This window comes from Papio anubis, chromosome 12 (assembly GCF_008728515.1).
Source record: "Papio anubis isolate 15944 chromosome 12, Panubis1.0, whole genome shotgun sequence".
Classification (NCBI taxonomy): Eukaryota; Metazoa; Chordata; class Mammalia; order Primates; family Cercopithecidae; genus Papio; species Papio anubis.
Window position 1 is genome coordinate 58,135,151 of NC_044987.1, and position 24,573 is coordinate 58,159,723.

The 24,573-nt window shown below is 42.1% G+C and overlaps 1 protein-coding gene across 5 annotated transcripts in view; it reads right to left on the bottom strand.

The window, feature by feature from the left end:
• Positions 1-478: 478 nt before the first annotated feature.
• UVRAG (UV radiation resistance associated) overlaps positions 479-24,573 on the bottom strand; it is a 329,716-nt gene continuing 305,621 nt past the window's right edge. For all 5 annotated transcript variants that reach the window (XM_003910437.5, XM_031653097.1, XM_021926331.2 and 2 more), the window contains one exon: positions 479-3,999. In XM_003910437.5, coding sequence (XP_003910486.4) covers positions 3,297-3,999 — 703 coding nt within the window. In that variant the 3' untranslated portion in view covers positions 479-3,296. The remainder of the gene's footprint in view (positions 4,000-24,573) is intronic.

Consider the following 24,573-nt stretch of genomic DNA (forward strand, 5'->3'; position numbering starts at 1 on the left):
CCTGCTGTTTTCCAAGCTCACACCCAAGGCCTTGGCTCTGGGCCTGTGCCCATGCTGTTCTCTCTACCCACAGTGTGAAATCTTACATATCTTTAATCTGCATTACTTCCATGAATCTTTCCTGACCCTTGAGTGACAATTAACAGCTTTGTCTGCATTCCATAGAATGGCTGTACATCTCTCCATCACAGAATTTAGCACACTGAATTAATAGCTAACATACCTGTGCGCCCCACTAGAGAACATGGCAGAGGTCAAGGTTTGTTCATCTCTTTATTAACCTTGTTTAGCCCAGTCCCTTACACACATGTGGAGAGAGAGTGTGTGTGTGAGCGTGTGAGAGCAAGTGTGCTCGATAAATGCTGGCTCTTTAAGAACAAGGTTTTCGTGGTTAACCCAGCTTCAATATGAAATTCAAAACAATGAAGACAGGACTCAAACATAGCAGGGAAATAATATACACTTTTAACTCTCAAAATAAATACTAATCAATTTTATTGTATAAATACAGATGCTGAGTTTTCTTCCAGTTACCAACAGATCAGTTTCACATGCCATTTATTATTCGTGGTGGTTTAAAAAATTATTTAAATAACTGGTTAGGTCAGGATAAATGGGCACCATTAGAACTGCTAAAAAATATATAGCTGGGTACAATCTTCCAAAACTAATATTCTGAGGGGAAAAAATCTCTGGAATTTCTAAAGTGGTTAAGGGGAAGTGAAGAGAAAAAACACAATCAAATATTCATTTGATAACATTTGCCGGCTGTTTAAAAGCGGCTGTATGAAAACTGAAAGGGTTCTTAGCAGTTGAGAAATAGATAGTAATCAGTTTCCAATTCAGCTTATATCTTCCAAGCAAACTTAATTTTCTTAGTGATTTACAAAACTTATTTAAAAGGTTAGGAGATAATAACTAATCCCATGTTTTGTCCCCAGCCACTTTAAACAGGGGCCAAACTAACTCTACAACTTTGGAAAACGTCGAACAGTTATTCCAGGAGACGGGTAATCCCATAGGTTCTACCCAGGTCATGGCAGAAACTGCAGACATCAAACAAGTTCAAATGAAAACCCCAAATTCGAACTAAATGAACCCAAACCTAAGTGGTGTTTTGAGGCGTCACCACAGGGCTGTGTGGGTCGAGGCAAATGTGTAAGTACCTAGCAATCAGCTCTGAGCAGCCTGATGACATTCTAGAGCAGGGCTCCCCGTGGTGCAGTGAAAAGCCATGAAGCCCAGAATCAACCAGGGAGTCTGCACAGCGGTGGGGGGCACTGACGGGTGGACCTGGGTCCAGGCTCTCCTGGTTGTGTGGACCTGAGATGGACACTGTAATCATGAGGAGTCCTGTTCCTTGGTGGTGCCAGAGCCAGGCTGGATGCCTTGCAACCCAATGTACCTACTTTGAGTTTGGTATGCCATTTAAGTCTATCCCACATCTGGGGCAATCATAAGTCCCACAGGGTTGACCTTCCATTCTGCAATCCTAACACTGCCCCTCAGAACCTTTTTTTTTTTTGTAAATGTTACTTCCCTGGAGGGCCCCGCAGCATGTGCATATCCACGATGCTGTCTGTCTGCACCCTCACTGACTCTAAAATGAGCGACAGACAGTACACTGCAGAGAAGCTCCCGCTCCGTGTGAAGGAGCCCCACCTCCTCATGTGGAGGAAGATGGGCTTCTGCAGATCCAGTTAAAGCTTTCGACTGCCTGAGAGTTGGGTTTATCTGCGATGTAGTCATCCTATGAGTTCTCTACATGGAAAACAACAATATAGCTATACATTAAACTTGAGCCCAGGAATGCTTGGACACAATATAAAGTGACTGTGAGGCCTGTGAGTGAAGCTGTCATGCAGGACAAATGCGGTGACTGGAGTGTGTACCTGTCAAGTGTTTGTGTTGCTATATACAATACGTAAACTGAATGAAGTCAACAGCCTCCGCTTAGATAGACATGGCTTTTGTTCAGGCTAGTCCTGTCATGACGTGACATATGGAGACGTAGGTTCAAAAGGAATTTCCAAGCTGGGAAAAAAAATCAGGTCGGGTGAAGTAAACTCAATTTTTATTCTTCTATATAACACATGGATATATGGATAAATTTTCCTTTAAAGAGTTTGCAACCCTGAGGCAATGTCCTTGGGTACATAACGTATAAAGCAATAGCAAATGAAATCTAAATGCAGGAATGACAACTGGACTTCGAAACATAATTTAATATTCATCAAATTGCACACATACCAATAGTATTCTATATCTCATCTAGCCTCTTAATCCAACTATCTCAACTGCCTTGCAGTTTGCCTACCAGACACCCTGACTCTCTACATACATTCTGTCATGTAAATGCTAACCTTCTGACTGAAATTTAATAAATTAACACGGGATTTACACCAAGGGATTTTTGTCTGATGAGTGCATTGCCAGAAAGCATGCCTAGTTCCTGACCACAGCATCTGCCCACATAAAAACTTCGGCCCCCACAGGGGATGAGATGGCATCTGACTGCAGTAACCTCGAGGTCCTCGAGGGTCCCCTGGGATCCACTGGAAGTTTTTCATCTAATCTGAGGGCCACATTAAGGGTATGGCAGAGGTGGGGGAAAGGCCATAGCTGGTTAGAAGAGATGGAACGTCATGGCTACTTGGTTACAGAACCAGTGAATCTGATGTCCTGTTTTCAGGACGCATGGCCCATTCATGGAGAAGATGGGGCGACAGTAGAGTCTAAAGGTGGACTGTGGTACCCAGGGGCAGGGAGAGGGACAGATGGGCCTGGGTGTAAGGAGACCACTATGCTGCTTTTTCATCTACCTCACGGATGGCCACAGACCTTTCAGTACATGGTGGAAATGCATTTCTGAATATTCCATTTTCCCAAAGTTTTACAAACCATGGTGAGGGCAAATGCTTATGCGAAACTAAGGGTGAGTTCATTATATTATTTATATATTATCATCTTCCCTCTGAGGATAACATAGAAGGGTAAATAAAAAGCAGACAAATAGCTAAAAGGTGACTCAAGCTGTAAGCTCTTTCAACTAGAGGGTGATTTTTGCTTTAAAATAATCATCAGGCCCGAAAAGCAAATCTTGAAAGCAAAATCTAACTTTGGCCCACTGATAACAATGATCCTGAGTCCCTCCTTCATCCCCAAAGTCTGTTTTTCCGAGGAATATCCTCCATTAATATTCATTTTGTGTCATCATTATTACAAAGGGTTAAGTGCAGCTTTCACTTCATTTTAGGCAGAGCTTCTGCCCCGGTCCTACTGTTGACCTGCTCACTTCACTTCTCGGAACTCCTGCGTGGCCGGCGGAAGCTGGAGACGTTTTCATTCAGTGCGTAGATCCTTCGGGAGAACTCTTCAAATTCTCCCAGAACCTGTTCGTCACACTCTACCGCCACAGCACTGTCCACCGGGATGCAGTTAAATGCTTCTAGCTGATCGCCTGAGGTGAAACCTGTGGCTTCCAGCCCGATGATTTCTTCTGCTTGCTCCACAGTACAGCAGAGCTCAGCTTCTGAGACTGGGTGGAACTCGCCTGGAAGCTGGACACTGGCGGGCCCGGCCTGCTCGCCGGGTAGGAGAGTGCCATTGACTGTGGCCTGGTGCTCGGAGGGGGCTTCTCCTTGTTCTTGGCTAGGGCGCACATTCACATGGCCTCCGTTTAAGCTGTCAACTAGATCCTCTCCTTTTTTCTTGTTTTCTTTGGAGAAGTCCAAGGAGGTGTCCAAGGAGGAGGAGAGAGAGGTTATCTTTCTCTCGGCCTCTCCCACGGAGGTGACAGTGGTCACAGGCTGGGCTAATGCTGAGTTGTAACTGGGAGGAGGGGTTTTGTACTGAAGTCTCTCATTCTCAGAGCTGGCCCGTTTTCGATGTCCTTTGTCTGGTGAAGGGATCCCCCCAGAGAAGCCTACATCTGCAACCCCAAATATGGAGCTTTGTCTCTTAGGAACAGGGATTGCACTGGAGGTGTGATGTCTGTCACTAGAAGAGAAACAAAAACAAGAAGTTACTTTCTACTTCAGAACTTGGTGTAAGCCTTCTGGATCCAGTGACAGGAAACAGCATACTTAGGTCTGAGCTAATAAAAATAGGTAAGAATCAATCTTAGACTATAGTTATTGCAGTGTGTGAATGCAAAAAACAACATGAGGTATGTGGGTCCAACTTTGGGAGCTTCCTTCCAGCAGGATACAGACACAATGCAATGTATTTAGAGAAGACGGCCCAAGGCGGGGCAGGCAACAGAAACCTTGTCCTATAGGGAAGAGGTGAAGTAACCGGACAGGCTGGATCTGGCAAGAAAAACATGTGAAGGATGTAACCAACTTCGTATTTCTGAAGGGCTATCCATAATTTCATTCTTGTTTTTAGTGCAATTCAATTCTTATTTTAGCTTTGAAAAGCAGGCATCCTCATCTGGCAGCGAAGTTATATGACTTGCCCACGCTCAGTGAGGCAGCGACAAGGCGAGACTAAGATCTGTGACTCATGATTTCATGACCAACGACCTTGCCAACACTCAAATGCTAACAAATGCTAACCACCTTGCATTAGAGAACTGGCAGAGAGAGAGAGAGAGGGTCAAGGTGACATTTTAAAAATTAAAAAAAAAAAATTTTGAGGGGTTCCTTTTTTTTTTTTTTTTTAATGAAAAACTACCTTGGGAAATACATTCTTTGATGGGGCTAGCCACACATATGTTTTACAATACTTGGTCTGCAGTGCCATCTTTTGAGTCTGAGTTTCTTCTCAGGAGGGTATCTTTGGGCCAGCAATAATAATCATTGTTCAGTTATACAAACTTTGTAATTTCTGAAGTAATTTCCTATACATCATTTCACTTAGTCTTTACCAAAACTCTATAGAGAAAGCAGGGTAAAGTTAAGTCTGAAATAATAAATAATAATCAGTTAATGGAAATAGAGTATCTACATCCTGGAAATGATGGCTATGTTATACACTATGCTAGCTCTAGACATTCTTGTATGTGGATGAAATTAGCTTCAATACAACCATATGAATAGATTGGGTCCAGAGGCAGAGGGAGGTGCACACAGATCATTTGACTTGTGTGCTTCAGATGAGGAAACACGCACAGACGGTTAAGTGGCTTGCAGAAGGGCAACCACTAGGCAGGGGTAGAGGCAGAACTTGAAACTACACATACCCAACAAATAGTTCCCATATGTGCTTGGCCTTGGGGCAGGGAGACAGATGCAAGACCAGTAGGCCCTGCCTCCAAGGAGCTACCAATCCTGAAGGAGAAAGACATTCCTCATTATTCAAATAATACATTTTCAAATTACAATAGCAAGAAGTGCCCCAGAAAAGAAGAGATCTGGGATTTCTTCTACTTGTTTCTATAGCCACAAGCCCTGGCCCCAGCTCCCTGCTCTCTCTCCTCTCAGACTGTTTCTGATGCAGGATTATACCTGCAGTCTCAGACACCCAAGCAAGGGTTATTCTTGGGAAGGGGCAACCACACAGCTTCTAATCCTTGGGTCCATCAGGCTCCTCTGCCTGGCTGTGAGTACTGATGCCAGGAGAGATTTCATAATTAGGAGTGGTAACTGGGGTGCATATAGAACTAGGCAAGTAGAACAGTAAATTACAGTTTTTAGTTCTCAAGAAAAAACAAAACAGAGCAAAATCTGCTGGCCTCGATCTAGGTTTAAAGTTAATATGTTGTCAAAACTCCCAATAATTGGGTAAGCTACACATTTCTGCAAACCTTGTTTTTACTCTACCACTTGCTGACCATGTCCCTCTCTAAATGATCTTGCAGGCTGACTAGGTACTCAAACCAAAAGAGAACATCAGCAGCACCTCAGTCTACAGTCTATTCTGTGCAGACAAGCCTAGCTTTCATTTGCCAGCCCAGCCCACGAGGGGTGGAAGCACCAGGTGAAGCAGCCTGCAACACTGAAGGTGATTTGTTGGTGTGTGGCTAGAGCCAGGTGCTTAACCCCTCATGCTGCGACCCTGTGCTGCCGTCCTCCCACCCCTGCCCCCACCCGAGGCGTCCTGCTCTGCTGCTCTGTGGGGCTCCCAGTGGGCTGATAAAAGGCAGGGCATGAGAAACAGGCCTGGGGCACACCCAGCAGTGCTTGCCACACAAGAGGAACAGGGTGTTTGTAGCCCTCATTGATTCTGAGACGCTCTAAAAGTTCTCCACTTCGTACAACAGAAAAGTAATGAGGTGTGACAACCCCCACTGCCCCACCTCGCCAACTACAATGCGAAGGGAACGACCATTTTCCCGACCGTCAATAATGTTCTGAGCCCCGTGGAAGATGTGCTGCCCACACAGCCCTCGAGTGTCCTGCGAGGAAGATAGCAGGTGGTGGGTCATGCGGTTTGTTCAAGGCTGAAGAATCACATCTGAACTAGATTCCGTCTGACTCCAGAGCGCATCCTATCTATCGTGTCCCACATGGGAACACAACATTCAAATTCAAGTAACATTTGCTAAGTGCCAAAGACATAGTACACATCAAGCTAAGTGCCTTCTCATTTGCCCACAAACTCTAAGATGGTATGTTATTCCTGTTTTCATGGATGGACTCCAAGGCTTTGAGAGGTGGGAACTTTGGTATTTTCTGACGTCCTGATTTTGTGACATTCTTCTCCAGTTCCCTTGGATCTGTATGAAAACTCAGGTAATGGTAGTATCAGATTCAAATTGGAAAATCCAAGTACCAGTAAAAGGTTCTCTCTCTCTTCGTTTTTTCATTTTTAAATTTTTTTAATTTTCTAAATTAAAAAAAAAAAGTTTTTTAGAGACAAAGTCTCACTCTGTTGCTCAGGCTACAGTGCACTGGTGTGATCACAGCTCACTGCGGCCTCAACTCCTGGCCTCAAGGGATCCTCCCACCTCAGTCTCCCAAGTAGCTGAGACTACAGGTGTGTGCTACCATGCCCGGTTAATGTTTTTTAGTTTTAACTTTTTTTAGAGACAGGGTCTCATCATCTTGCACACACTGGTCTCCAACTCCTGGGCTCAAGTGATCCTCTTGCCTTGGCCTCCCAAAATATTGGGATTACAGGTGTGAGCCACAGGTCCCAGCCAAAATATTCTCTCTTAAGAATGGTAAGGAAATTAGTTATTTTTGGAAAGATAATGAAGAAGTCTACATATCTGTTTACCTTTTTATCACCACATTTTTCCCTCCATTTTTAGTTACATGAGATTAAACCTTTCAAAAATTTTTATTACAGCTTTTCTTACGATCTTAAAAAAGTTGAACAAGAAAAGGCATTTTCTCGACCGTCAACAATGTTCTGAGCCCCGTGGGCCACAGATATGAACATGTATTACTGAGCGACGACAGAGTAAGGGGACTACAGATGTTCAGTGGTGTCTGTTCCATAGGACGTGGGTCTGGAGGTAAGTCTGGCATGGGTTCTTCGATTCCCCTCTGGTGCTGAGAGTGGTTGAGTCAGTGCCCCTGCCCGCAGTGGCCGCGCTACCCTTTTCTTAGTTTGCTGTGTTCTTGTAAAGCAGATATCCTGAAAATTGTGTGCGAAGTATGAGTAAACAGGATTTCAGTGGCGGGCCAGGAGCTGTCCTGGGCATAACATGCTTTATTTATTATATGAGTTTGGTAACATAGTTTTGGCTGTTCAGAATTGATTTTTTTATTACTTCCAGGATTCCCAGCTACATCCAAACTTTTAAGATAGCCAAGCTCCAAACAGTTGAAGTATCAAATGATTACATTAAACACGCATGTATTTTTAGTTATTACAATAGTTTTACTCACAGGAAAACTAAAAATATGTTAACTATATAAAAAAAATAAAAGCTTACAAGTCTATTACCCATCAAACAACTGCTATTAATTTTGGGTATTTTCCTTTCAGACTTTGATTTTAAATACGTGTGTTGAATTTTAAAAGAAATCCTGTGGGTTAGGTGTGGCAGGCAGCTCACACCTGTGATCCCAGCACTGTAGGAGGACTGCTTGAACCCAGGAGTTTGAGACCAGCCTGGGCCACATAGGGAGACCCTGTCTCTACAAAAAATTAAAAAATTAGCTGGGTATGGTGGTGAGCGCCTGTAGTCCCACCAGCTGTGTGCTGAGGTGGGAGGATTGCATGAGCCTGGGTTGCAGTGAGCTGTGATCACGCCACTGCACTTTAGCTTGGGCGACAGAGCAAGACCTTGTCTCAAAAAAAAAAAAAAAGGAAACAAGAAAGAAACACTAAAGCCGTGTTTCTGGTATATACAGAATTCTACGTCCTACTGTTGGATGCTATTAAAACCTCCTGGTAAGCAGAATTCTAAACGGCTGCTTCACTGAATGGACTATCATAATTTACTTAATTATTCCCTTACTTTTGTAGATTTAGGATATTTCTTAACCTTTACTATTAAAAAACAAACTGCTGTGAGCATCTCTGTATAAAAACATACTGCAGAGATTTTACATAAAATAATTTTGATTTTATATTTAACAGAAGGTTTTGAGAAAGACCCTTCATTCATATTTTAGTATAAGATAAAGAAATGAGTATTTTTATCTCTACTCTTGCCTAAAGAGAGAAAGGCAGGAATTAAAAAAGGCAAATAATAGTTCAAAACAGAATATTCAGGAGGTTTCAAGATTCTTTGATTACAGTCTGGCTTCATGACTATTTCACCTAGATGAAGAGGTTGAAACTCACAGATTTACTAATTATATGACTAATTTTTAAAGGCTGTTGACAATTTACTCATCAAATGCAATTAGTACATTATTTATGTTGTGATGAAAAACTTACAGGGAGCCTCTACCCTTAGACAACCAAAAGCAAAAATGTGTGCTTTTTGGGAGGTGTGGACATATTAGGAAACTCGGTAGCTTTTCTTTATTGTCTGCTCCCACCAAGAGGCCCCGTGTGTTTGGAGGCACTAGAATTGCGGGTGCAGAGCCTGAGGTTCAAGCAACTGGACCGAGTCTACTAGTTCACTGCACACATTCTCCTCACCAGCCATTCCCGTGAGTGGCTGTCTCTTCCAGTTGGGCTTAGCTCCAAACTGGAAACATGACATCTGGGGTTTAATGTTGCAATTAAAAGGAATTTATTAAAAAACAACCCAAAGATATCATAATTGCAAATTTACTAGGCTATGGTTTAGTGAAACACAGTATAGCTTGTTGAATAATTGAACCACACCAGAGACTGTTAAATTACTTAATAAACCTTTTGCCGTAAGTAAAAAAGGATTTCCTGAGGTCACAAACAATGGCACAATGAGGGAGAAGCCAAGTGGCCTGGAGTTTAGATGTCTAGTTTCAGTTTGGCTTCTTTGGATCAAGTTTTCTCTGAGCTCTCTAAATTAAGATGATTAATTTGTTTCTCATTCTGTGAGTCCTTATTTATTGCTATCAACTACCTTTTCTCATCTCTTCAGCTCTAGAGACAGTAGTGACAAGAAGGACTGTTCAAAGACCTGGATTCTACTCCTAGCTCTGCCACTATGATCCCATCTATATGGAGTTATAACTTAAGGTCACATTCGTTTATTAGTTATACCAGTGGTCCTCAATCTTTTTGGCACCAGGTACCTGTTGCATGGAAGACAATTCTCCTGTGGACTTGGGGGCGGGGATATGAAACTGCCACCTCAGATCATCAGGCGTTAGTTAGATTCTCATAAGGAGCACACAACCTAGATCCCTCACACATACAGTTCACAACAGGATTTGTGCTCCTATGAGAATCTAATACCATGGCTCATCTGATGGGAGGCAGAGCTCAGGGGATAATGCCTGCTCACTCCCATCGCCTCCTGCTGTGCGGCCTGGTTCTTAACAGGCCACAGACGGGTGAAAGTCTGCGGTCCGGGGGTTGGACACCCCCGAGTTATATGACTGTGGGCATATTTAATGACTATTTATAAAATAGATCATTGGATTAAATAAGGATTAAATAAAATAATGTGCTTAAAATCGTTGGCAGGATGCCTGGCATAGACACTGTTGTCAGTAGTAGTTGTATCTGTGGTTGCTGTCATAATTCATTTCAGTGGGCCTCAAATTCCAAGTATTATTCTCCTTTTACTGTTTCTCTTATACAGCACACTGTTTCAAGCAGGAACAGACAGAACTCCTCCCACCTACCTTCCCACACCTCCACTTCCGTACATCAGGGAGCTAGCTGCAAGAAGCAAATGAAGAAGTACAGTGCTGGGCGTGGTGGCTTATGTCTGTAGTCCCAGCACTTTGGGAGGCTGAGGTGGTAGGATCACTTGAGTCCAGGAGGTTGAGGTTGCAGTGAGCTATGATCACGTTACTGCATTCCACCTTGGACGAAGGTAAGACCCCTACCTCAAAAAAAAAAAAAAAAAAAAAGGCTGGGTGTGGTGGCTCACGCCTGTAATCCCAGCACTTTGGGAGGCCAAGGTCAGTGGATCACCTGAGGTCAGGAGTTCAAGATCAGCCTGGCCAACAAGGCCAAAGCCCCATCGCTACTAAAAATACAAAAATTAGCCCGGCTTCATGGTGGGCACCTGTAATCCCAGTTGCATGGGAGGCTGAGGCAGGAGAATCTCTTGAACCCAGGAGGTGGAGGTTGCAGTGAGCCGAGATTGCAGCCACTGCACTCCAACCTGGGCAACAGAGTGAGACTCTGTCTCAGAAAAAAAAAGAAAAAAGAAAAAAGAAAAAAAAGTATAAAAGAGATTTGGAGAAAAAGAGAAAAAGATCCAAATCAATCAACAGATTTAATTTGTTCAATGCGAAACACAATTTTAGGTTTTTTTTCTTTTTTTCTTGGGGACATGAGGTGGGGAAAGCTTTGAATAAAGTCGAAATGCTCAAAATTCCTCTGTTTACATGATCTACCTACCGCCTAGGGACTATAAGACCTTCCCAGAATCCTTTGAGGTACATTCCAATTGTCCCCAAACCCCTGATGCAGCCTTTTTCTGCAAGAATTTAGCTTCAGGGAGAGAGAATTTTTGTAAGAGGGAGAAATTCTCTATTTCTCTGACTAAAATGAGGAAGACCATATGCAGCACTTTTATAACCATTATATAAATACCTTGCCATGAAGCCAACCCAGGAACTGGTAGAGCCCAGTTGCCCAGTTTCCTCTACTCCACCATCCTTGCCCCATCATTTCCCTCTCCTCTTCCTCTTGGTTTTACTGTCTGAAGCTATAGCCTCCTTGTACAGAAAAGAGATTGGGAAAGAGAGAACAAGTTAAGAAAGCACCAGTCCAAAATGTGATTCCCATTTCCACATCTCCCATAGGTAACATGCCAGAGCTCCACATGCAGCGCCATCGTTAGGAAACACAAGACACTGAGGGTGCACCTCACAGCTCCCAGCCTAGGTTTCCTCTTTTGTAAAATGGTTATATCTACCCAACAGTTATTGCAGTAAGGATTTAATGAGATATACAAGTAAAATTCTTAGTACCAGGAATAAGTACCCAATAAATTATTAATAATAATAAAACAACGGCAACTAAAATTTATAAAGTGCTACTGATTAAACACTCTGTTAACAGCTTTATACATGGTCTCATTTAATCCTTATGACATCTCTATGAAGTATTACAAACATCATCCTCATTTTACAGATGCAGAAACTGAAGCACAGAGGTTAGGTAACTCGACCAAGGTCATGAAGCCACTGGGTAGAAATATGTGATTTAACCAAGCCGGTCTGCCTAACTGTTAATTTCCTTCTCTTTCCCAGTCCCTAGGATCTTAAGTTTTTTATTGTCACCAAAACATCTACATTTGATCTCTACTTCTATTTGAGGATGGGGTGAGAATGAGAATAATTTTTAGGTTAAGTGGATTGGTTTATTTTCCTTCTCTTCTCTTCCTGCCTACATTAAGTTTGTGTTGCTCTTTTGACTTTCTAAGACTTATTATACTGTTAGGCATTCTAAGCATCAGCTATGAGCAGAAATAAATTCTGCCACAAACTGATGTAAATGTGGAAACTTACGGGAAAATGAAATAAAGAAAGCATGTAAAGATGTACCACATCAAGAGAGTTCTTGAAGCTGGGGTGAGGTTTTAACCATTTGAAACATTTTTTTTTTCCTAATAATCTTTCAGATTCACTTGTACTTGTTTTATCTGTCTACAACCAGGTCCCACACTGTAAAGTATGAGGACAGAGTACAATTCACAATCTCAAATATGTGTCTTTCCCTCCCTACCAAATGTTTCCTCTGAGGGACATTACTAGATCACAGCTGGTCAAAATACTAAATCTTGATTGTCTGGCTCCTGGCCAAAATCTACAGCTACAACTCAGTGGAATAAGAATACTTAAAAAGAAAAAAAAAAACAACTTTTAAACAACTTTTGATCTTCTTCTTTCTCCCCTCTTGTAGCAATCTATGACCTCATGGCAGGGAGACCTTTACATGGAGGTGTTTAAGTTGGTTGATGGCCACTAGAAATGTTTGAAGCTCTAGGTACTACTCTGCGCCAATATCATGTCAACTGTGTTAAAAACCAATAATGGTTTCTCACCTTCTTAAAGATTACTGCTTAAATAATGCAGAGCAACGACAGGCTTGCACAGAGTGCCAAAAGCAGGTTGCCAAGGCAAAGCTGAGGTAGAATTACGTCTTTTGGCAGCTAAGAAATTATGACATAAAGTTAGTTTTTTTTCAAAAAACAACCTCCATAAATTAAGCTACTATCCTTTTTTCAAAATTCAGCAAAGGTTGGGATTTATCCTTCTTCTTTCCCTCTCTCAGATTAAGTAGGAGCTCAGAACCTCCTTTAGGGAAAGCCAAATTTAACAGCTAGATCTTATCTCCCAGGAGGTAGCTGGGGGTTAATAGTTTTAAGCATGCAGTCTCCAGGCCACAGGCAAGCAATCCAAAGGCCTCTCACCATTACTAGATAAGTGTAAGTACTTAATCTTTGCCCTGGATGTTAACAAAAACACGAAACAAAATAAAAATAGAAACAATATTGGGCCAAAAGCACAGGCTGAAATCTGTGCCAATGGTCACTTTTCCCCTGGGCTTCGCTTGGAAGGTTTCCTGCCAAAGTCTGACTAAATAAAAACAGAGTATAAAACGGTATAACTGAACAAGGCAGCCTTTGGATTTTATTTAAACTGAGTAGTGATGGAAAGATGAATTGGTGAAAGAGTTCCACAGGCAAAGGATAAAATAAGCAAGCTGAAGAAATCCAGTTCCCCAGGCTTTGTGATGTGATGTCTTGGCCATCAGGCCTCCATGGCCCAGCTTGGGCCAGTGGACAGAGGATGAGGGGGTGCCTATTGCCCAGAGCCCATCTGGAGGCCAGCTCAGGCTCCAGGCTGAGCTCCATGGCATCAGAGAATACACAGTGATCCTCCAGGGAGACAAAGAGAGGTCCTGGGAGGGGTCAAGTCAACCACTTCACTCATCAGCTTTCACTTTAAGAAATCATCACACAAATTAATGTACTAAAATCACAGTCAGGCAACCAACATTATGAGGACTGTAAAATGGTCTGTAGAAACAGACATAGCCCATCTTGATGTCATTTATATAGGGCTTAAGTAACATCCTACACGAGAACATGGAAAGAACAGGAAAGAGATGCCAGGAATGATACCTGGGGACCCCTCAGAGTGTCTGGACAGCACTTGAGACTTGGGAATAATAAACTGTTTATGCTGAAAACCAGGGAAAAATTTTTAAAAAACCTCTACCTTTGCCAGGGAAACCAGAGGATCAACAATCTCACAGAACCCAGCCCCAGAAGAAACTCGATAGGGAAATTAAAACCCCGGTCAGAGAATGTTTTCAGAATTTAAAAACTAGACTTGGAAGGGAGCTAAAGGATGCATTAGACTCCCAGGACCCGTGACAGAATCTGTGAGATGAAGTCTTTGAAAGATACAGCTAACGCTGACCTACCGTCAGCTCTCTAATAAACTCTCACATGAACCAAACTGTGAGGGTTTAGTTGTTTGTTATTTCAAAAGAAAAATGATAGCTCTGCCACCATTTCCAGAGATGCTGGAGGCCTTGGGCAGAAGTGCTTGAGTTACAATTAGCCGCCATTTAATTACTGTTTAGTAAGAGACTGGGACTCTAAAGATGACATCTTGGTAACCTTATCTTTTGTAGTCCCCTATATTCCTAAAGGAGGTGGAGTATAACACAAATTAATTGGGCCAGGTGCAGTGGTTCACGCCTGTAATCCCAGCACTCTGGGAGGCCGAGATGGGCAGATCACGAGGTCAGGAGATGGAGACCATCCTGGCTAAAACGGTGAAACCCCGTCTCTACTAAAAATACAAAAATTAGCCAGGCGCAGTGGCGGGCACCTGTAGTCCCAGCTACACGGGAGGCTGAGGCAGGAGAATGGCGTGAACCTGGGAGGTGGAGCTTGCAGTGAGTGGAGATTGAGCCACTGCACTCCAGCCTGGGCGACAGAGCGAGACTCCGTCTCAAAAAAAAAAATAATAAAAATAAATAAATAAATAAATTTAAAAAAGAAATTGATTTACCCCCTTATTCAAATACATACTGGGTATCTACTATACACTAGGTGCTGCGCTAGACTCTGGGGCTATAATAATAATTGGAAAAAGGCCATGGTTCATGTTTTCATGGAATTTATTGTCTAATGAGAGAAGACAGACAAGTATCACAGAATCACAGACATCAATGTCAAACAACCACCTCTGACCCGTGCTACGCAGAGAGGACACGGGCTCAAAGAGCTTGTAGCAGAGATCTGACCCAGACAGAAAAGGCCAAGATTAGAAGGGCTAATAGAGTTCTTTATCAGGTAAAGAATGCGGTCTGGCTGCAGCTGGAGAGTAGTCTGTCCAGGCAGCAGGAACAGCAGTGGTTGCTGGAAGACTGCATTTTGTGCAGTAGTAAAGATAACAATGTTTGAGGACCCAAAAGGTCAATGAGTGGAAGATGTTCTACTGGTAGACAGATAGAAACTAGCAGGAGTAAATTGACAGAAGTCTAGACCATGCAGTTGGATAGAAGGGTGAGGAAGAAAAGGAGGAACCAAGGTTTCTGCCTGGTTTCCTGGCTAGTGTAGAATAATGGAAAGTGGTTCCATTTGCAGAAAGCAAAGAGCATATCATGACTGGGATGGAAGACTGGTAGAAAAATGCATGGGCACGTAGAATGTGCTGTGAAAATGTACAGGAGGCAATTTCTGATATCAGAACTTATCTCCACTAAGAATAAAGTAAGAGAAAAAAGGGTCCAGGACTGAGCCTTTAGGAGCTCCAGCTTTTTGCGATGAGGTAGAGGAAGAGGAGCCTTCAAATGAGGTAAGAAGGAGCATTCAGAGAGGAATGAAGAAAACCAGGAGAAGGCTGTAGTAACAAGATTCCTTTTCTGGAATCACCAGATGCTAAATGATCCCTTGTGTAAAATACTTTATTCTTAACTAGTTATAGGAGAGGTTGTCCATGTAATGGTTAAAGCAGGACTTCTAAAACTACTCTGCCTGGGCTCAAATCTTAGCTCTTCCACTTGATGGCTGTTTCACATTAAGTTATTTAACCCCTCAGTTCCTCAGTTCCCTCATTTCTAAGATGGGAGAGGTTAGTGGGTCCTAATTCACAGGGTGGTGTGAGGATTAAATGAGTTAACTGAATAATATATTCAAAGTGCTTTGGAAGAGTATCTGCTTTGCAGTAATAGTCACTTGATATTAGCTATAATGATATTAACTATTATTATACATTGCTATCCATTAAGAGAAGAATTATAGAATAAACATAACATGAAATGATATGTAAACTCTTTAAAATTAAAACAGGGAATTTCCTCAGATGGATCCAGAGGCTAAAACAAAACAAAACACAGGGAATTATATCTAAGTCAAGCTTAAGCCCAAAGGTCACAGTTCGGCAGGGTGGCTCATGCCTGCAGTCCCAGCACTTTGGGAGGCAGAGGTGAGGGGATCACTTGAGCCCAGGAGTTCGAGGTTGCAGTGAGCTATGATGGCGCCACTGCACTCCAGCCTGAGCAACAGAGCGAGATACTGTCTCAAAACAAACAAACAAAAAACACCTCCCACGCCTGGCACCCAAGGTCATACTGAAGCAGCCAGTGCTCATTTCTAATGCTGCCAACACTTACCAGCTTTTGATGGGCAAAGACCATATCGCTAAGCCTTCTTGAAACTTAGTGCAGCGCATTTGATCCAGAAGGATACTTGCTTACTGACACTTATCAACATATGCTAAAGCAGTGGTCCCCAACCTTTTGGCCTCAGGGACTGGTTTCATGGAAGACAATTTCTCCATGGGTCGTGGGCAGGGGGCTGGTTTCAGGATAAAACTATTCCATCTCAGATCATCAGGCATTAGCTTCTCACAAGGAGCACACAACCTAGATCCCCCACATATGCAGTTCACAATAGGGTTTGTGCTCCTATGAGAATCTAATGCTGCAGCTGATCTGATAGGAGGTGGAGTTCAGGGGTAATCCTCACTCGCCCCCACTCACCTCCTGCTGTGAGGCCTGGTTCCTAACAGGATATGGACTGCTACAGGTACACAGCCAAGGGTTGGGGACCCCAGTGCTAATGAATGCCTACTGAAAAACACTGCTTTTTTAGTGTGCATATCCCAGTGGCTTTCATACTAATTCCCTCTCTAATTCATTTAAGTATGCCCATCTTTTAAAACCTGATTCAAGTCCTAACTGGTTGTTTTTTTTTTTTTTTTTTTGAGATGGAGTTTTGCTCTTGTTGCCCAGGCTGGAGTGCAATGGCACAATCTCGGCTCACTGCAACCTCCGCTTCCTGGGTTCAAGCGATTCTCCTGTCTCAGCCTCCCAAGTAGCTTGGATTACGAGTGTGTGCCACCACGCCCGGCTAATTTTTTGTATTAATAGAGATGGGTTTTCACCATGTTGGTCAGGCTGGTCTGGAACTCCTGACCTCAGGTGATCCACCGGCCTCGGCCTCCCAAAGTGCTGGGATTACAGGCGTGAGCTACCATGCCCAGCCCTCATTCATTTTTTAACTCATTTCTTTAACTCCTTCATTCATTCTTTCTTCTTTAACCATGCCAATCTAAAGTGATCTCTGAACTCTGAAGGTAGTACTTATTATTTTACCATCCAACTGATGCTTAATGTTGCATCATTTGCATTTTCAACACATATTTCAGACATTACTGAAATCCACATTTCATTGCCTGACAGTTTTCGAGGCTCTGGAAATAAAGAGATGTATAAAATAAGATTCCTATCATTAAGGAGTTCCCACTCTAGTAGAGAAGACAGAGAGTAAACCAATAACCAGAACACCATGGTGCTTTGAATACAATACACACTTTGTATATTACAATGAAGAAGGCAATCAGTCATCAGTGGGAAGACTCATCAGAGGAGGTTGTATTTGACTGGCACCCTGAAGGGTAAGTGGGAGCGAACCAGGCAATGTATGTATGTGTTGGGGGTGGGGTAGAGCAAGAAATGAAGGGAAGGGCATTTAAGGCAGAATAAAATACTGTATTTGTGTGCAGTCCAACCGTGGAGCCAAGTCTTGCAAATAGCATATGGGAGCGATCTAGTCTTTATTTCTGGAAACCCACTCTTCTGCTTTCCAATATAACTTAGTACAGACACACAGATATTCAGTGAATATACTTGCTTTATGTAAAAATGAATTTAATTAGTTGTGTGCAAAAGGAAACATTTAGGTGATGTTTTCTGGCAATGTGTTGAGAAAAACAGAACTGCCTCAATATACTGTTATAGTAAATCTAAATGATGAAATACTACGTAGCCATTAAAAATGATGATAAAAAGTTTTAAAGGGCATTGATAAAATATTTAAGACATTATGGTATACAAAAAAGCTGTAAGGACTGTGCTGTCCAGTATGACCACTAGGAACTGGTTGCTGGAACTTGAAATGTGGTTAGTCTGACTTGAGATGTGCTATAAGTATAAACTGGATTTAGAAGGCTTGGTATGAAAAAAGAGAATGTAAAATATTTATTAATCATCTTTAAAATGTTGATTACATGTCTACAAGACATTTTGGATATACAACTTGGATTTTATTTGAATTAAATAAAATATATTATTAAAATTATCTTACCTGTTTCTTTTTAGCTTTTTAAAAATGTGACTGCCAGAATATTTAAATTTATATGTATGGCTCATATTATATTTCTATTGAAAAGTGTTGGTACAGATGGTAAGATCTGAATTAGAAAAGAAACACAAGGAAAACTAACACAACAGTGATTTTTTTTGTGCCTGAATTATGGAGCTATTGTTTCCCTTCTGTATATTTTTACAACTTCCAAATTTTATTCATTGAGCACATACTACTTTATAATCAAAAGGAGTAAACAGAAATAAAGAAGACCCAAGTAAAAACAATGGGAAAAGAGATCTCAATTTGGTTCAGAGACTTAGTTGCTGGAGTCAGGGAGAGGTGAGGCCGGGATACCCAAGTGCCTTTCTGTCGCCAGTGGAGGGTTAGTGCACAAAGGATGTTGGCCAGCTGTTCTCCATCCTGACAGGAGGCAGAAAAAAGTGGAAATGGGTGTTAACCGCAGGAGGGGGCCTGTAAGTTAAATGTAGGGAAGAATTTCCTGAAGTGAGGGTGTTTCAACTCTGGAATGAGTTATGGAAGAAGCCTGGTCCCCTGAGGTCTTTTAAAATACTATGGATACCCATATGCCTTGTGTGTTCCTGTCTAGAGGCAAGGAGATGACTCGTCAAGGTTCTTCTGAAACAGCTATCTTAGAGTAAATAACTCCAATAAAACTTTCTTTTTCATTTAGTTTTGACTAGGCTTAACTTTTCATATTACGGGTGCTGGCCTGCAAGAAATGCTCTCAAAAGCAAGCCTATCTGATATAGCTACCTTAAGTAGGACTCTTGAGACTTCAAAGGCAATGTTATTTGATCTAAATTTAAAAACCAACGTCAGCTAGACAACATGTTTTTTACTTCCCTAGAGGGTCATCTGCCAGATTTCAGTTCTGAATTCAGCATAAGGATGATGGACGGAAGGGAAGAGGGTAGATCTGTTTCTAAAAAGTGAGGCTTTGTAAAGATTTAAATACTGGATACTGTCTCATTTTCAAGGGTAAGTGGTTTGGCGTAAAAGCAGAACTACCATATCATTACTTGATTTTAAGGAAAGTAGATGGGCTCACTTATTCTAAATTTTCATTATTCTCAGTTTAATGAAAACACATTTTCCTAAAATGTGTCAAATTTCTTAGGTATTTTCTTCTTCTAATACTTTTATTTAAAGCTATAGCTTGATTCTATTTACCAAAAGGAGCAGAAGACTACATTATAAATAGGTCAGCAGAAGGACTATTTGGAGATTTTACCACTAAAGTGAGATGGCCTCACATAAAGCCACGAGTTACTTCTCCCAACATTAAACACTAGTGTTTGTTAAACACTAAAGTACTCTGGAGAAATATTCTAGCATGCTGTTGAACAGCCAAAGATACTTCTCAGTGCTCCACCCTTACTAAGGTCACTGAGATTGATTCTATTCTGTCTCTTTAAAAATGGCTTGCCTGGTCCTGAAACAAAATAAGTCAGCCCAACGTTGCCCTCCATCATTGTAGCAGACTACACAGTAATGATGGGCCTCAGGTTGTAAGTCCCAAACGACAGCGAGGGTGAACAATGTATAAGAATATTTTTGCAAGTCATGTCCTTCAAAATTTTTAATTTGTCTTATCTGTAATTTAGATTATAAACTAAACAACTGTCGACTAAGGAACGGCAGGGAAAATCTTACACTTTTGAATCTTCCTTTGTCTCCTGAACAATGCTATATGCCGAAGAGATGCTTAATGCATTGTCAAATCCAAAATAATACTTAATAATACTTTGCACAGTTCATTTTAGTTTATAAACCACTTTGACGAACATTATCTCATTTGGCCTACAAAAACTATGGTTGGGAAATAATAGTATTATTGGCAAATAATACCACTAGTTTCCCAGTAACTGGTGATATTAACTCCATTTAAAGAACTGATACTCAGCTGGGCGCGGTGGCTCACGCCTGTAATCCCAGCACTTTGGGAGGCCGAGGCAGGCAGATCACGAGGTCAGGAGTTCGAGACCAGCCTGGCCAACGTGGTGAAAACCCGTCTCTACTAAAAATACAAAAATTAGCTGGGCGTGGTGGTGCATGCCTATAATCGCAGCTACTTGGGAGGCTGAGGCAGGAGAATCGTGTGAACCTGGGAGGCGGAGGTAGCAGTGAGCTGAGATCGCACCACTGCACTCCAGCCTGGGTGATAGAGCGAGACTCCATCTCAACCAAACAAAACAAAAACAAAACAAAACAACTGATACTCAAATACAAACTTATGAAAATTAAGTGATAGAGCTGAAGCTGGAACCCATAGTTTCTGATTCCCAAATCTAGTGCTCCTTCCTCTGTGTTACACTACTTTGCAAAGAGGTGTTACACAGTTTAAACTCTATAATCAGGAAAAATTAAACTTAGGATAAAAAATTCTATGAAAAAAACAGGACAGATGGCTTTGAAATCTTGCTTTTATCTTATTCTTATTCTTATTTTTTCTTGTTCAGAAAAAAGAGCATGCCATTACAGGAAGCGTTCCACAAACGCTATGGGTAAATATACTTTAGGCCACTCACCCAACCCACGTGCTTCCTTCTTCCGTGTTCCTGTTTCTCAACCAATGAAATTGAAATGTGATCATTTTTGTTTCTTTCAGTCTTTTTTTTTTTTTTTTTTTTTTTTTTTGAGACGGAGTCTGGCTCTGTCACCCGGGCTGGAGTGCAGTGGCCAGATCTCAGCTCACTGCAAGCTCCGCCTCCCGGGTTCCCGCCATTCTCCTGCCTCAGCCTCCCGAGTAGCTGGGACTACAGGCGCCCGCCGCCTCGCCCGGCTAGTTTTTTGTATTTTTTTAGTAGAGACGGGGTTTCACCGTGTTCGCCAGGATGGTCTCGATCTCCTGACCTCGTGATCCGCCCGTCTCGGCCTCCCAAAGTGCTGGGATTACAGGCTTGAGCCACCGCGCCCGGCCTCTTTCAGTCTTAAAGTTCTTAAATTCTTCCCAAAGTTTTATGACTTTTAGTTTCCTCCCTCTTGGAGGTAAACGGGGTAGAATAAACAACCAGGAATGTTTCCACCAGGCCTGCTGCCTAATTTTGCAGTGTATCTTTCCAGCGCTCTGGATTTGACTCTGGTGGGTTTCCCTGAGGAAGGTAGGAGGCACTAGGATAGAGGTAGCACAGAGACAGGAGGGCAGGTGAAGGGCAGAGAAGGAAGAGAATGGCCATCACCCAATAAAGGGCACTGTGATATGGTAAAAAGAATATGGGATTAGGAGTCAGATAATCTGGGTTTCTGGTCCCAGTTCCATCACTTAGTATCATGTGATCTTGGCAAGTCGCTTGGCACTGTGAGTCTCAGTTTTTTGGTTTGTAAAATAGTGGTCATTCTTCTTACCCAGCTACCCTCACAGGGTTCTTGCAAGCTTAAGTGAAAACATAGAAAGTTTTGCAAGTAAGAGATTTTATTATTCCTAACTTCTAATTATGGGTGAGAGTTACCTAAGAAGGCAGGTACCAAAAAAAGTTTGTAGGCAAACAGATGTGTAGGGTACTTCTAAGTCCTCAGAGTGGTCTTATAAAGGACTTGCGGTAAGTGAGAGGTAGACACGTGGTAAATCTATACCATTAACGTACAAGACAGCAGGAGCCAGAACATGAACAAGAGCCATATTCTATACCAAGCTGTCAGATGACTATAGACATCAAAGTAAAAACACCTATAGCAAAGGATGTATTTGATTTTAAAAAGATATAGACAGTAAATACGATTCATTTATTCATTATACAAGCTACCGCTTATTAAGTATTACTAAGTGCCAGGCAGTATGCTAGGTACTTACATATTTAATTCTTATGACCACACTGTTAGGTAGGCACTATTACCCTCATTTTATAGGTAAAGGGATTGAGGCAGGTAGCTTAAACTTGTTTGAGGTCACAGAGGCAGTAAATGGTGGTGCTGGTATTCAAATTCATAGTCCTAGTCTTTCCACCTAACTGGGCCACTGTTTCTTAACCTACTTGGTCCTATACCCCAATCCTCATGTGGTCAAATTCTTCTTGTGCTCCAGCTCCACTCTCCACTGAAATGTTATCTCCTTAGTAAAGGCTTCTCTACACCCCTCACACCGGGAACTAACGGGCTTCCTCTGAATGTTCAAAATAACTTACCCACTTTTCTTATAGCATGTCATACTTTTTACTTTTTTCAGTACATGTTGTTTGCTCCTATTTCACTACCTTAATTAGACTGTAAGCTCCTTGAACACAAGCTCAAGGAGCATATTCCATGAGTAGAACAGCTCAGATGGCTTCTTCATTCCCTTCTCTAGCCTCCCTGGCTTCCGTAATGCCAGGCTGGGACCACAGAGATAAGTAAGACGTGGTCCCCACACCCAAGCTGCTCAAAAGCCTAGTGGGTAAGACTAGGCAGAGAAGTGACTCTAAGCTACTGAGAGAATACATACTTATCTCTGTATCTGCCACTGTGGTGCTGAGTGAGTGAATGAATGAGAGAGGATATGAGCTGGATCTTGAAGTGAGAGCAACATCTGGATAGGGCAGAGGAAGGGGCAGGCTATTCTGGGTAGTGGGAACTTGCCTAAGTAAAGAACGGAGGTGACCTCCAAGTGTAGGAGAGTGCTATACCTGGGGGTCAGTTGAGAAAATGTGGGGGAGTGGTGGAGGGACAAAATCGAGGCACTGTCTCAGGACCTGGATGCTGGGGCCCCATCACACAGTCCATTCACAGCAACCTCAGCACATAATCTCTTCCACTCAGTTCTAAACTCATCGTCTTCCAGGCAGCCATCAGACAGCAGCTTGCATGCACATTCTTCAGCACCCACATCAGCGGTGCATGTGCATGTCAATCTGAGTCTCGGATCACTTTGCAGGCAATAGTAAAAGAAAAACGGGATGTTTAAATGACATTCTGGTGACTTTTAATCAAAGTATTCAAGAGCACAGATTCTAAGCTGAAATTCTGCTTTTCAAAATTGTGTTGCTTGGTAGTTACGACTAGGTTATAATCTTAGGATGAAAAAATGGGCACTCCTTTTGGAAAGACCTGGCATAAATCACTGAGAGCTGTGCCCCGTGCAACTGTGTTCACAGAAAATAGGGGTTCATTTTAGGATTAATCAGGTTGATCATTCTCATATTAGCTAAGAATTCCATAATGTGCAAGAAAAAGAATTACTTTATTAAAAGGATTTTTATCACAGCTTTTCTTTACAAAATAAAACAAAACAAGCTGTCACATAACTTTGAAGCTTACCATAAGGAGGAATTCAGTGAATGCACTGATCCTCAGCCAGTATAAAATCCTCAACACCAAAAGAACATACAGCAATCTGCCTCCACAGGGACCAATCTGTGAATGGTAACAACCACACAGAAAATGGAAGTGTTTTGCTTTACCAAAGATGTAAGAGCCTCCCTTAGGAACCTGAGTTTTTTTACCCTTTGCCCTAAGGAGCAAAGGCTTGAGAGGTAACTCCTCACTCCATGGCTGCTCTCGGAAATTCTCAGATTTCCTCTGAGACTCAAAGTGCTTGTTCCGGCTCTGTTTAGCTTTGTGACTTCCAGCCTGGCTTCCTGCCGTGATCTTCACTTGGAACTAACATGTAGCATTCATTTTGCAGTGCTTTGCATCTACTTTAGTAGCCTTTTTTACATTACAGTACCATAAAGTGGCACATTCTTGTTCACCCAGTGTTTATGTGCTTGGCACAGCTGGCACAGAGGGGCACTACATTTATAAATGTATGAGCTTGGAGCTTAATGGGTTTGCTACATCAGTGCCAGGACACCTAGATTCTAGTTTTATTGCTACAGGTTCATGGGTCAATTATGCCTGGAAAGTCAATTAATTTCTCCATACCTTAGAACTGAGAGTTGCTGGAAATCACAGTGTTTTAGGAGGAGCAGGGCAGTCAGGTTACAATGAGGAAGCATTTATATGTAAATAATTTGAGTAAATTGTCTACAGACATCTCAGAAGAAAAGGACCTACTCTCTAAGGTTCCAGTAATTTGTTGTCATTTGTTTCTCATTCCAAATGCTTTTTCATTTCTAATTTCGTATTTGTAATTTTGTATTCTTTTTCTTAAAAAGGACTGCCAAGGAACCACAAAGCCCAGATTCTCCCCATTCTTAAAATGAATTTGCATTCCAGCCAAGGTGTCTATTCATTGCCAGTAAAGCTGCTGTGTTCATAAAGCTGCTTTTCTTAAACTATTCCCTCTCGATGAGGCGATGAGGTGAGGATGGTGGTAGGAAAGAAGGAAGAGACAGAGCACATTCTACAGAGGAACAGTGAGCGCGACCACTCAGACAGGAAAGAGCTTATTCACATCACCACACAGAGGCCACTACAGTGACAGGACGTGAGAGTGGAAAGGGAGTGGTATCAGATGAGGCAGAGGCCAAGCAGACTGTGGAAAAAAACCTGGATTTCACTCTTGCCACTGAAGCTGAGCGTGATTAAGATCTAGCTAACATTTAAAAAGATCACTCTGGCTACTATGG